Genomic DNA, 15,000 nt, shown 5'->3' with positions numbered 1-15,000 from the left:
AATGTCTACAAAAGATATATCCTGTACACCTTCACGTCAATAAAACTAGCTCGCAACCATTTCTATCTCCGTTACATTCGGTGTCGTGTCAGTGAGGTGCCACCAGGGGGCAGCAGTCCAAAACACGCTCAGCTTCTTCTTAAAGCGTTAACCAAGCTAGCTCGTTAGTTTGCGCAGCCGCACGTGCTAGCGCGTTAGCATCCCATGCGGCGTCGTTCTGCAGGGCGGCGCGGGGGCGGAGCTTCCCGCCGCCACGGGTTGGAGGTAACGTACGGAGGAGGCGGGCGGGTCGGAGGTGCCGGAGGGCGGCCACGGGGAGAAAGAGGAGGGGGCTCGCCGGGCGGGGACGCTGGCGGAGGAGCGTTCGCCCGGGCTGAGGTTCCTCTTGCGATCGCGGACCAGCGCCCTCTGGTGGCGCTTCATGCGCTCCAGCTGCTCGTCAGCGCTCATTCGCCCGCCCGAATGATGCACGACGTCTGAGGACAAACACTCCAAGGCACTCCGAGGTCTCTCCTGCTGGGACACACATGATGGTGATGGAGATAATGATGGTGATGGTGATGGAGGTAATGATGGTGATGGTGATAAAGATGGTGATGATGATGGTGATGGAGGTAATGGTGATGGAGATAATGACGGTGATGAAGATAATGACGGTGATGGAGATAATGACGTTGATGGAGATAATGACGGTGATGGAGATAATGATGGTGATGGAGAGAATGATGGTGATAAAGATAATGATGGTGATGGAGATAATGATGGTGATGGAGATAAAGATGGTGATGATGATGGTGATGGAGGTAATGATGGTGATGGAGATAATGACGGTGATGGAGATAATGATGGTGATGGAGAGAATGATGGTGATAATGATGGTGATGGAGATAATGATGGTGATGGAGATAATGACGGTGATGGAGATAATGATGGTGATGGAGAGAATGATGGTGATAAAGATAATGATGGTGATGGAGATAATGATGGTGATGGAGATAAAGATGGTGATGATGATGGTGATGGAGGTAATGATGGTGATGGAGATAATGACGGTGATGGAGATAATGATGGTGATGGAGAGAATGATGGTGATAATGATGGTGATGGAGATAATGATGGTGATGGAGAGAATGATGGTGATGGTGATAATGATGGTGATGGAGAGAATGATGGTGATGGTGATAATGATGGTGATGGAGATAATGATGGTGATGGAGAGAATGATGGTGATGGAGATAATGATGGTGATGGAGAGAATGATGGTGATGGAGGTAATGATGGTGATGAAGATAATGACAGTGATGGAGATAATGACGGTGATGGAGATAATGACGTTGATGAAGATAATGACGTGATGGAGATAATGATGGTGATGGAGATAGTGATGGGAGATAATGATGGTGATGGGAGATGATGATGGTGATGGAGATAATGACGGTGATGGAGATAATGACGGTGATGGAGATAATGATGGTGATGGAGATATGGAGATAATGATGGTGATGGAGAGAATGATGGTGATGGAGGTAATGATGGTGATGAAGATAATGACGTTGATGGAGATAATGATGGTGATGGAGATAATGACGTTGATGAAGAAAATGACGGTGATGGAGATAATGACGGTGATGGAGATAATGATGGTGATGGAGATATGGAGATAACGATGGTGATGGAGAGAATGATGGTGATGGAGAGAATGATGGTGATGGAGGTAATGATGGTGATGAAGATAATGACGGTGATGAAGATAATGACGTTGATGGAGATAATGATGGTGATGGTGATAATGACGGTGATGGAGATAATGACGTTGATGAAGATAATGACGGTGATGGAGATAATGACGGTGATGGAGATAATGACGGTGATGGAGATAATGATGGTGATGGAGATAGTGATGGGAGATAATGATGGTGATGGGAGATAATGACGGTGATGGGAGATGATGATGGTGATGGGCGATAATGATGGTGATGGAGATAATGATGGTGATGGAGATAATGACGGTGATGGAAGATAATGATGGTGATGGGAGATGATGATGGTGATGGGCGATAATGAAGGTGATGGAGATAATGATGGTGATGGAGATAATGACGGTGATGGAGATAATGACGGTGATGGAGATAGTGATGGTGATGGGAGATAATGATGGTGATGGGAGATGATGATGGTGATGGAGATAATGACGGTGATGGAGATAATGATGGTGATGGGAGATGATGATGGTGATGGAGATAATGATGGTGATGGGAGATGATGATGGTGATGGAGATAATGACGGTGATGGAGATAATGATGGTGATGGTGATGGAGATAATGATGGTGATGGAGATAATGACGGTGATGGAGATAATGATGGTGATGGGAGATGATGATGGTGATGGAGATAATGACGGTGATGGAGATAATGATGGTGATGGAGATAATGACGGTGATGGAGATAATGATGGTGATGGGAGATGATGATGGTGATGGAGATAATGACGGTGATGGAGATAATGATGGTGATGGAGATAATGACGGTGATGGAGATAATGATGGTGATGGGAGATGATGATGGTGATGGAGATAATGACGGTGATGGAGATAATGATGGTGATGGGAGATAATGATGGTGATGGGAGATAATGAGGGTGATGGGAGATGATGATGGTGATGGAGATAATGACGGTGATGGAGATAATGATGGTGATGGGAGATAATGATGGTGATGGAGGTAATGATGATGATGATGGTGATGAAGATAATGATGGTGATGGAGGTAATGATGGTGATGGAGATAAAGATGATGATGGAGATAATGATGGTGATGGAGATAATGATGGTGATGAAGATAATGATGGAGAAAAAGATGGTGATGGGAGATAATGATGGTGGAGGTAATGACGATGATGATGATGGTGATGAAGATAATAATGGTGATGGTGACATTGAAGGTGATGTAGATGATGATAGTGAGGGTGACAGAGATGATGATGAAAATGGGGATAGACATAATGATATAATGACGGAGATGGTGATGGATATAATGACGGTAATAAAGATGATGACGGTGATGTAAATAATGATGTGTTGGAGATAGAGATGTGAGAGAGATAGAGATGATGATGGTAATTAAAGATGATGATGGTGACGGTGATAGAGATGATGATGATGATGATGGAAGGAGCACAGATGAGTGAGAGTGCAGGCAGGGATGTGACCGTAAAAGAGACAAAATACTGTAACTCATGGCGAGATGAAGGGTGAGTAAGAGACACAAACATCAATAAAAAGGTTATTATTCACATTCAACACGCTGGCAGTTCTAAGTGTTCATCCATGGACAATTCAGGCACCTACATGTAGTACCACCACTGGCCTGAGAGAGGCAGCAAAGTGCCACACACACAAAATAAACAGAAGAAGCTAGTAGCCTGAGAGTTTTCATGAAATGAATTACAATTACACACAACTAATTAACAAACTATTTACAATTACACAAAACAATTTAATTTCCATCCACCCAGTTTCTACCGCTTATTCCTTTCTGGGTCGCGGGGTGTGCTGCAGCCTATCTCAGCTGCAATCGGGCGGGAGGCGGGTACCAAGTCGCCACCTCATCGCAGGGCCAATTTAACTCGTTCTTTGTAATTGTATTTTTGTTCATTTAGTTGGTGTAATTGGAAATAGTTGTCTTGTGTTTAATTACTTTTTGTAAATTGTTTGGTCTTTTAATGTGCTTTCTAAAAATGTAGGTTGTTTTGTGTAATTAGATTTGTTTGTTCTTTAATTGAATTTGTAAGTGTCTTGCACTTCCAGGCAGGCGATATCTTGTGTGCCAACTACAACACAAACACAACGTTGAAACAACATGCTTTTTGTATTCAATGTCAGGTTGTGACCTTGGTTTGACCATTGATTTTTGGTCATTTTCCCAACCAACAACGCAAATCCAACGCTGGATATCAACGTTTTCTCAATTTACAAATACGAATATTTTGTAACGTTGTCTCAAAGTCCGTTTTAAAGGACATGTACAGTATGTATAATCAACGTCTTTTGCCAGCTAGGAAGTGCGAAAATGTAAACAAAAAGAAACCTGAGAACTATTTCTGCAGGTTTTGTGCCAGGAAGTTACGGCTGTGCTCTAAAGGGTGAGCGCGGCGGCTAAGGTCTTGATGGGGACGAGCGCCTTGCAACATTTACAGACCACATTGGTCTGACTACGGTCCCTTTTTTTAAATCCAAATAACTGCCATATTGTCCAAATAATTTTTTCCTCTTTTATCCACTATTCCTTAACTCCATGCAGAGAATCAACCGCCAGACAACCAAACTTGATAGTTGATACCTGATTGGCTGATAGCGTGCCACTCCCACTGGTGACTTCCTGTCCTAACCCTAACCCCGTCACCAAAGAGCGAGGGCGAACCTCCGAGAAGTCAATAGTGAGACTGTACGATGAGGTGATGACTCACCCTGTCCACAGAGGAGGCGGGGCCTCTCCTCAAGGTCACGAAAGAAGAGACGGCGTCCGAATGGTTGAGTCGCCACGACGGGCCTGACAGGCGTGCTGCTCCATCGGCAAAAGAGCCGTAGGAATGAGACGAGTCCAAATAAGGGCGGGAGGAAGTGGTGGATGATGAAATACCTTGAGTGTCCAAATAGTGGTCGTCCGTGTCGGCGTGACCGATGCCCGGCAGCTCCGGTTCACTCAGGAAAGAACGCAAGTCTCCCTGAGAGCACACAAAGTCCATCAATTGGATATATTTCTTTTCTCTTTTTGGCGCCAACTTACCTTGAAGTCGCCATTGACCACGTACTGGCCGCCCTCACGGTCCCGCTTCCTCTCGTCCGACTGCCGCTTCAGGCCGCGCACGGACGTGTGGCGGATGACCGACGCCTCCCGGGGGAGGGGCGGCACCTCGGGGGGCGTGTCCTCGTAGTCGTAGAGGTGAGGGAGCGGCGGCCGGGGTGGAGCGCCGTCCTCCGCCTGCGTGGACGCGCAGACGTCGGCGAGAGTGAGGAGACGCCGGTCGGTCGAGCGATCAGACCCGTCCGGGCGGCGCCGAGCGTTACTCACCCACTTGTGAGGCAGCGTGTGAGACAAGACGGGAGGGAGGGAACTCCGAGGAGGAAGATGGAGGTCGGCGCTGTAAGAAGGCACGCTGGGCTCCGACACTGAAGGCACTAACTTCCTGTCTGAGGTCAACACAACAACACCTCACCTGTTAGAGTACTGCTAGTAACTAGTTACTTCCTGCAGTTACATCATTATATTCATCTTCTGCTCAAATGTCACTTTTATTCAGTCGCTTGATACTTTACTTTAGTTTTGGGCGATACCACACAGTCAATACCAAGTAGTTACAGGAGCAGTATCGATGCTGATGATAACATGAAATTCTATTTCAAGATTATTTAGGATGACATTTTGGATCACAATTACAATTATTGGGTTGATAACAAAAACAATACAGAAAATATTTTGTGATAGCAAATAAAGATTGATCTTATCACTGTAGTATCGACCACATACTGATACTGTACTTGGTATCATTACTAGGACTGCAGCATTTAATGGATTAAATAAATTAATTTGATTAGAAAACAGCTTCAAATTATATTCTGTTGCTTTGATTAATCGTTTAATGGGTGCGACTAATACAAAATTATTTATAATCCGGAACGCATAAAAGAAGGTAATACAAGTTGAATAGAAGGTAAAGAAAGGGAAAAAAGAAGGTATCGGTTGCAAATAAAAGGTAAAAGAAGATAAATGAAAGGTAAAAGCAAGTAACAAAAGGTATATAGAAGGTAAAAGTTGTAAGTAAAAGGCAAATAAAAGATAAAATAAGGAATATAGACAGTAAAGGACAGTCAAATAAGGTAGATACGAGTAAAAAAAAAAAGGTAAGTAAAAGGTAAAATAAGTTAAATACAAGATAAAAGAAGGTAAATAAAAGGTCAACAGTTAAATATGAGGTAAATGAAAAGTAAAAAAATATAAGATAAAAGAAGGAATATAGAAGGTAAAGGACGGTCACATAAGGTAAAATAAGGTCAATACAAAATTAAAGGTAAAAAGTTTAAAATAGGGTCAATGAAAGTAAAAACAATTGTTAAAAAGACGGTAAAAAAAACTTAAATAGTAGGTGAATGAAGGTAAATGAACATTTAAAAAAGGAATATAGAATGTAAAGGACAGTCAAATAAGGTAAAACAAGTTAAATACAAGATAAAAGAAAGTGAATAAAAGGTCAAACGTTAAATATAAAAAATAAATATTAGGTAAAAGAAGGTAAATAAATAGACGGTAAAAAGAAGTTCAATAAAAGATGGTCAAACAGGGTGAATCAAAGAGAAAATAAGTTAAATGGAAGGTAAAAGAAAATGAATAGAAGGTAAATAAAAGTTAAAAGGTAAATAGAAGGTAAAAAAAGTTAAATGAAAGGTAATAAATTAAATAAAAGGTAAATAAACGGTAAAATAAATTAAATAGAAGGTTAAAAGACGGCCAAAGAATGTAATGAAGGTTATAGCAAGTCAAAAAATCTTTGTATCAACTATTTTTCCTAAAATAGGCATTGAGGTTATAAAGTGTTGTATACGATTACTTGAAGAATCCAACAAACTCATTGATAGAACAGTCCATTACTAAAATAATCAAAAGCTGCATCCCTAACCTCTCTGCCCACCTTTGTTACATGCAAGAGTACTTGCTTACCAGTTAGCATATCACCTCCTGTGTAGCGCAGCATGTTTAGCTATTCCTCGTCCTCCAGTGATAATGGTACTTGTAAAGACATTTAATTTATTTGCCGCCATGCAGGCCAAGATTACGGCCTTAGAAGCGCCTTCGCACTGTGAAGAGACGTTAGCCGCTGATGAGAACGCTACATTGCGTTGAGTCCTTTGGCTTGTTGCTATTTGCAAAGTAAGCACAACTAACCTTATAACTCATTTGAAAGGGCGACAATAAATTAGCGTCGACCGGGATGCATCGAGATCAGGATGTAAATCCAATCTTATCGACTCGCCAGTTGATGATGAGCTATCCTAAATGTATTGAATCGTTGATTGTTAATCGAGATGTATATTGGGTAACCAGAGATGCCCGTCCTTAGTCAATACAGCCAGTGAGTGGGCCACACACTCACTGAGGCATCATTTACCCATCACTAGTCAAGGTCAATTTTAGGCCAAAAGTGTTCATTCTAGATGTGAGAATAAAAAATAACTGTACAGTCACACTAAAGGAAACCAAGCAGAGCAACATAGAGTCTTTAGGTTGGAATATAAAAAGGTAAACACAAATGTAATCCTATCCTGGACCCCAAAGTGTTAATAATGAAAAGTCATTCCAACCTGGGTTGTGCACGGAGTTGACGGTGACTTTGTAGTTAGCTTTGCTGCCGCTGAGTCCCGCCATCACGTCCTCGATCCTCCACAGCTCGCGCTTCATCTCGGCTTTCTCCTGCTGCACACACACACACACACACACTCTTTCACTTATTGTAACAAAGGCATGTTTGGCATGACGATGCTGCGCCCGTAATGACAGGTCTCACATGCGGGGTGGCGCTGTGGCTCATGTGTGCCTGCAGTGCCGCCCTCAGCTGCTCCACTGAACTTTCCAGCCAGCCGTAATCCTCCCAGGCGTGCGTCATTTCCTGTGTGACATCACAGCGACACGCACGCTCAACTTTATGGACAGCTTGTGTGCGTCCTGGCAACACCTCCACAGGTGTCCCAATACTTTTGTAGGCACACAAATATATATGTATGTAAATATATAAATATGTGTATCTATTTATTTACATACATATGTATACATATAAACATTATATATGATATATATTTACATCCATATATACACACATATGTACATAAATGTATATAAATATTATACATAGACACATGCATATAAATATAAAAATAATATATATAGACACATGCATATAAATATATTCATATTATACATATACTTACATATACATATTACATTTATATACATATATAAAATGTGTACATGTGTATATATATGCATGTATATAAATATGTATATACTATGTGTGTATATATGTGAAATGTATGTATATTGGTGTGTATATGTAATGTATATTGGTGTGTATATATAAGTATAAATGTGTGTGTGTATATATTTATATATGATATATTTATATACATATATACACACATAAATATATACATATATAATTATATACATATGTTATATATATCCATATTTTATATATAGACATACTTATACACATATGTACAATTATATACATAATATATATAAATATTATATTTATTTATATATGTATATTATGTGTGCATATATATGTATATATATGTGCGTGTGTATATATATGCATGTATATAAATATGTAATATATACTATGTGTGTATATGTGAAATGTATTTCATGTATATGTGTATATATGTATATTATACGTGTGCATATATGTGTGTATAAGGGACAAGCGGTAGAAAATGGATGGATAGATGGATATATATGCTTGTATATAAATATGTATATACTATATATGTGTGTATATATGTGAAATGTATGTAATGTAATAGTGTATATATATATGTATACATATGTGTGTATGTACATATATATATATATATATATATATATATATATATATATATATATATATATGTATGTACATACACACATATAAATGGTGTTAAGGATTCACACATTTAGCGTAGATACCGTAGAGAGTCGCGATATCTGCGCCCTGATGGACACCAGGTCTTCCTGCAGGAGTCTCTGCTGGTAGGCGATCTTGTGGAAATGTGCAGGCTGCTCCTGGTACAGCTCCATCTGCTGGTGAGACACGTCCAGCACGCTCTCCAACTTGTCCTGAGGGGGACGGACGTGCGGTGGACTTTCAAAACATTGTCAGACACCAACGTGTGAGCGCTCGCGAGCGTTTACCTTGTCCTGCTTCAGAGCGCTGATCCGCACCTCCAGGTCCTTCAGGATCTTGTCTTGCTCACACAAACGACTCAGCTTCACCTGCAGACACGTAGACCTGAGCGTGCGGCACTGCAACTGTCACAAAACACTAACTTTACAGTGTTTCTTAGCCATAGGGCCGGCGGGGCCCATTGTGGAGCAAAAAGTGGTCCGTACGGACCGCAGATGTACTCAGTTGTAATACACTTTTTCACCACTTGTGGCAGTAATGACAATATCAAACAAACGAAAGAAGTCATGGAGAAACTTTTTTTAGTGCAAAAATTAGGACTAAAGTAATAAAGCTGTATTTTATTTAATTTAATCTTTTAATTTTATTGACAGTGTGGTGGTTAAGGAACATATTTATTATGAATTGAGTTTATTTTAGCATAACATAATTATTTATTTAATAGTATTTTTTATCAATCCCTTTTTATGAAGTATATTTGGTTAGTATGTATTTTTCTAATCAGCCTGACCTGAGCCTGCGGTTAATGTGTTAAATACATAATATTTGTAAATAACACAATAACATTTCAGAAGGTTTTTATACTCTGCTAAATGTAAGATATAGTTATTGAATGTCCCTTTGGGACAGAGGACCCTATTGTATTTGTAAGGTTGTATTATTATTATACCACAACCTCTTTGAGCTGTAATTTGACCCCCTTAACATGCTTCAAAACTCACCATATTTGACACACACATCAGGACTGGCGAAAATCTCGATCTAATTAAAAAACCTAGCCCCAAAACTCAAAATTGCGCTCTAGCGCCCCCTAGGAAGAAAACACAGACAAAACTGCCTGTAACTCCCACTAGGAATGTCGGAGAGACATGAAACTAAAACCCCTATGTAGGTCTCACTTAGACCTAGATTTCATACAATGACATCCTTCAGCAAAAATTAAACAGGAAGTTTGCAATTCCCCCTTCAAAACAAAAGTTTTGTAAAAACAGTCACTTTTGCCTCTTTGAGCTATAATTTGACCTCCTTAACATGCTTCAAAACTCACCAAACTGGACACACACATCAGAACTGGCAAAAATTTCGATCTAATAAAAAACCCAACCCCAAAACTCAAAATTGCGCTCTAACGCCCCCTAGGAAGAAAACACAGACAAAACTGACTAACTTCCAGTAGGAATGTCGTAGAGACATGAAACAAAAACCTCTATGCAGGTCTCACTTAGACCTACATTTCATATATTGACAACCCCCAGCAAAAATCAACAGGAAGTTTGCAATTCCCCCTTCAAAACAAAGGTTTTGTAAAAACCGGTCATCTTTTTTCAAACATTATCTCCTCTGAGCACGTTTGTCGTGTCGACTTCAAACTAGCACAGGAGAGAGATTGAACCCTTCTGATTAAAAGTTGATGAAAGAGTTTTAATTACTGCTCCGGTTTGGATTTTATGTGCTGTCAAAGTCGGTCCCGTCCATCGCTGCTTGCAGCTTTAATTCAGTGTTAATATCCGAGTAGGGCCCCTCTGTAGTGTAAAAAATATATCACAGTATACTATTTGATAACATGATATGATCAAATGAAAATTATAACATAATCCTAAATCAGTAGAATCAGCAGTATCTGCCATAGCAATATTCATACTCACAGTTTTCAGGATCTTTATTTAATCAATACTTGAATTATTTCCTTATTCCCTTTAATTGCATACAAATTGTATGATAAAGTCAAAAGTGCTAATTAAACAAAAGCAGAAACTACTATTTGCTCTTTAGCTCAATGCTAATTTACACTGGATTTGCCATAGACAGGCTACTATAAGCATTAGCGATTTTACATGGCGATTTCAACACCTCCAAATGTGCTACTACAACTTAGATTAATGTTATAATCAAACAGCTGGTGTGCAATAAGCACAATGCTTACAGTATAAACACTTTGTAGGGCGCAAAACAACACATTCAGCTTCCTGGAAAAAGTTTGACAAAATAACAGCTATACAATACTGCCATCTCATGTCTTAGAGGTGTTACTGCATTGCAAATGAGACTCAAATGTAATAATTAAAACAGTACAGTTGTCATAACCACCTCATTTTTAAATATTACATTAAAAAATACATTCTATTATCAAACAATTAACATTTGTTAAAACACAAAAGTACCGCAAATTGGTATTGTATTATTATATATCGATTTCCAATGGTAAAAAAAAAAAAACACTGTGCATGATGATGGCCACAGTTAGACACTGGACCAGACTATTTCTATTTACATGGGTGTGCTGGTTAGAGTGCGTTGAATTACAGCCAGGGAGGCACAGAATGTTATTAATAAAAGTTTGATGAAGTAGGAGCAAAGGTTGGGTGAATTTATCAGCCCCAACATTCTTGTAATAATGTTGTAACAAAGCACTCTCTGCACTCATCAATCATGAATGCAGCTTTTAAACACACTGCTGCTCATACAGATGTGTTTGTGTCAGAGCAAAATGTTGCTTTTAGTGACGTCGTCTGCAGCCAGAGAACACTTGACTCTCCAGTCGCTAAAAAGGCAAGCAGACGATGCTGATTACACAGCTGTCCCTAATGTTGTGGCCTGGCGGAGTACAGCTGTGCCTAATGTTGTGGCCTGGCGGAGTACAGCTGTGCCTAATGTCGTGGCCTGGCGGACTACAGCTGTACCTAATGTTGTGGCCTGGCGGAGTACAGCTGTGCCTAATGTCGTGGCCTGGCGGAATACAGCTGTGCCTAATGTCGTGGCCTGGTGGACTACAGCTGTACCTAATGTTGTGGCCTGGCGGAGTACAGCTGTACCTATTGTGGCCTGGTGGACTACAGCTGTACCTAATGTTGTGGCCTGGCGGAGTACAGCTGTGCCTAATGTGGCCTGGCGGAATACAGCTGTGCCTTATGTTGTGGCCTGGCGGAATACAGCTGTACCTAATGTTGTGGCCTGGCGGAAAACAGCTGTACCTAATGTTGTGGTCTGGCAGAATACAGCTGTGCCTAATGTTGTGGCCTGGCGGAATACAGCTGTACCTATTGTGGCCTGGTGGACTACAGCTGTACCTAATGTTGTGGCCTGGCGGAGTACAGCTGTGCCTAATGTGGCCTGGCGGAATACAGCTGTGCCTTATGTTGTGGCCTGGCGGAATACAGCTGTACCTAATGTTGTGGCCTGGCGGAAAACAGCTGTACCTAATGTTGTGGCCTGGCGGAATACAGCTGTACCTAATGTTGTGGCCTGGCGGAAAACAGCTGTACCTAATGTTGTGGCCTGGCGGAATACAGCTGTACCTAATGTTGTGGCCTGGCAGAAAACAGCTGTACCTAATGTTGTGGCCTGCCGGAATACAGCTGTACCTAATGTTGTGGCCTGGCGGAATACAGCTGTACCTAATGTTGTGGCCTGGTGGAATACAGCTGTGCCTAATGTGGCCTGGTGGAATATAACTGTGCCTTATGTTGTGGCGTGGCAGAAAACAGCTGTACCTAATGTTGTGGCCTGGCGGAATACAGCTGTACCTAATGTTGTGGCCTGGCAGAAAACAGCTGTACCTAATGTTGTGGCCTGGCGGAAAACAGCTGTACCTAATGTTGTGGTCCGGCGGGGAAAAAAATGTACCTAACGTTGCAGCTTGGAGGAGTACGGTTGTGCCTAATGTTGTGGCCTGCCGTAATACAGCTGTACCTAATGTTGTGGCCTGGCAGAAAACAGCTGTACCTAATGTTATGGCCTGGCGGAATACAGCTGTACCTAACGTTGTGGCCTGGCGGAAAACAGCTGTACCTAATGTTGTGGCCTGGCGGAAAACAGCTGTACCTAATGTTGTGGCCTGGCGGAAAACAGCTGTACCTAATGTTGTGGCCTGGCGGAATACAGCTGTACCTAATGTTGTGGTCCGGCGGGGAAAAAAATGTACCTAACGTTGCAGCTTGGAGGAGTACGGTTGTGCCTAATGTTGTGGCCTGGCGCAGTACAGCTGTACCTAATGTTGTGGCCTGGCAGAAAACAGCTGTACCTAATGTTGCGGCATGGCAGATACAGCTGTACCTAATGTTGTGGTCTGGCGGAAAACAGCTGTACCTAATGTTGTGGTCTGGCAGAATACAGCTGTACCTAATGTTGTGGCCTGGCGGAAAACAGCTGTACCTAATGTTGCGGCATGGCAGAATACAGCTGTACCTAATGTTGGGGCCTGGCGCAGTACAGCTGTACCTAATGTTGTGGCCTGGCAGAAAACAGCTGTACCTAATGTTGCGGCATGGCAGAATACAGCTGTACCTAATGTTGTGGTCTGGCGGAAAACAGCTGTACCTAATGTTGTGGTCTGGCAGAATACAGCTGTACCTAATGTTGTGGCCTGGCGGAAAACAGCTGTACCTAATGTTGTGGCCTGGCAGAATACAGCTGTACCTAATGTTGTGGCCTGACGGAATACAGCTGTACCTAATGTTGTGGCTTGGCGCAGTACAGCTGTACCTAATGTTGTGGCCTGGCAGAAAACAGCTGTACCTAATGTTGCGGCATGGCAGAATACAGCTGTACCTAATGTTGTGGTCTGGCGGAATACAGCTGTACCTAATGTTGTGGTCTGGCAGAAAACAGCTGTACCTAATGTTGCGGCATGGCAGAATACAGCTGTACCTAATGTTGTGGTCTGGCGGAAAACAGCTGTACCTAATGTTGTGGTCTGGCAGAATACAGCTGTACCTAATGTTGTGGCCTGGCGGAAAACAGCTGTACCTAATGTTGTGGCCTGGCAGAATACAGCTGTACCTAATGTTGTGGCCTGACGGAATACAGCTGTACCTAATGTTGTGGCTTGGCGCAGTACAGCTGTACCTAATGTTGTGGCCTGGCAGAATACAGCTGTACCTAATGTTGTGGCCTGGCGGAAAACAGCTGTACCTAATGTTGTGGTCTGGCAGAATACAGCTGTACCTAATGTTGCGGCATGGCAGAATACAGCTGTACCTAATGTTGTGGCCTGGCGGAAAACAGCTGTACCTAATGTTGTGGTCTGGCAGAATACAGCTGTACCTAATGTTGTGGCCTGACGGAATACAGCTGTACCTAATGTTGTGGCCTGACGGAATACAGCTGTACCTAATGTTGTGGCCTGGCGGAATACAGCTGTACCTAATTTTGTGGCCTGGCGGAATACAGCTGTACCTAATGTTGTGGCCTGGCGGAAAACAGCTGTACCTAATGTTGTGGCCTGGCAGAATACAGCTGTACCTAATGTTGTGGCCTGACGGAATACAGCTGTACCTAATGTTGTGGCCTGGTGGAATACAGCTGTGCCTAATTTTGTGGCCTGGCGAATACAGCTGTACCTAATGTTGTGGCCTGACGGAATACAGCTGTACCTAATGTTGTGGCCTGGCGGAATACAGCTGTGCCTAATTTTGTGGCCTGGCGAATACAGCTGTACCTAATTTTGTGGCCTGGCGTAATACAGCTGTACCTAATGTTGTGGCCTGGCGGAAAACAGCTGTACCTAATGTTGTGGCCTGGCAGAATCCCGCTGTACCTAATGTTGTGGCCTGGCGCGACAGTCACACACACTTGTACTCACGTCCACATCGCTCTCCGCCACCTTCACAGGCTGCCCACGGTCCGTCAGCGTCTGTTTTCCCGCCACCTGCAAAACGGACAGCAGTCTCTCGCAGGTGAAAAAACAAAGACGGCGCTGAGTTGACGCAATCTCGCGTGCAAGACATTAAAAATAAATGCAACATCTGTGAGCGGACACGACATGAGCTGTTGCCATGGAGACCATGATGGCTATGGACACTTGGAAGCCCCGCACAACTCCATGCACAAAAAGTCACATGGACTCACATTTGAATGAATTGACAGGCGTTAGCATCGCTTGCTAACTCTAATGACCAATCAGGGATGGGCATTTGAAGACAAATTACGTTCTTTACGTTACTTGATTATATTGTTATGTAATCACGGAAAACTTGTTTAATGTTTCGTTTTCTAATCTCTGTGTTGTGAGTATATTATTATTATATGCGAATTTTAAGCACTTTTTAAACTCTGTCTGAACCTT

At 42.1% G+C, this 15,000-nt stretch overlaps 1 protein-coding gene across 9 annotated transcripts in view; it reads right to left on the bottom strand.

Annotated features, from left to right (window-relative positions):
- LOC133646902 (pleckstrin homology domain-containing family A member 7-like) overlaps nucleotides 1-15,000 on the bottom strand; it is a 264,138-nt gene that overhangs the window by 9,207 nt on the left and 239,931 nt on the right. For 6 of the 9 annotated variants that reach the window (XM_062042809.1, XM_062042810.1, XM_062042813.1 and 3 more), the window contains 9 exons: nucleotides 14,518-14,583; nucleotides 8,945-9,025; nucleotides 8,720-8,869; nucleotides 7,560-7,661; nucleotides 7,357-7,468; nucleotides 5,072-5,190; nucleotides 4,787-4,981; nucleotides 4,467-4,724; nucleotides 274-513 (listed from right to left, as the gene is read on the bottom strand). In XM_062042809.1, the coding sequence (XP_061898793.1) occupies nucleotides 274-513; nucleotides 4,467-4,724; nucleotides 4,787-4,981; nucleotides 5,072-5,190; nucleotides 7,357-7,468; nucleotides 7,560-7,661; nucleotides 8,720-8,869; nucleotides 8,945-9,025; nucleotides 14,518-14,583 (1,323 nt within the window). The remainder of the gene's footprint in view (nucleotides 1-273; nucleotides 514-4,466; nucleotides 4,725-4,786; nucleotides 4,982-5,071; nucleotides 5,191-7,356; nucleotides 7,469-7,559; nucleotides 7,662-8,719; nucleotides 8,870-8,944; nucleotides 9,026-14,517; nucleotides 14,584-15,000) is intronic. The other 3 variants (XM_062042812.1, XM_062042811.1, XM_062042816.1) reach the window with 3 other exon arrangements.

This window comes from Entelurus aequoreus, linkage group LG03 (assembly GCF_033978785.1).
Source record: "Entelurus aequoreus isolate RoL-2023_Sb linkage group LG03, RoL_Eaeq_v1.1, whole genome shotgun sequence".
Classification (NCBI taxonomy): domain Eukaryota; kingdom Metazoa; phylum Chordata; class Actinopteri; order Syngnathiformes; family Syngnathidae; genus Entelurus; species Entelurus aequoreus.
Note: the sequence above shows the minus strand (reverse complement) of the source record. Positions and strands in the feature narration are given on the sequence as shown.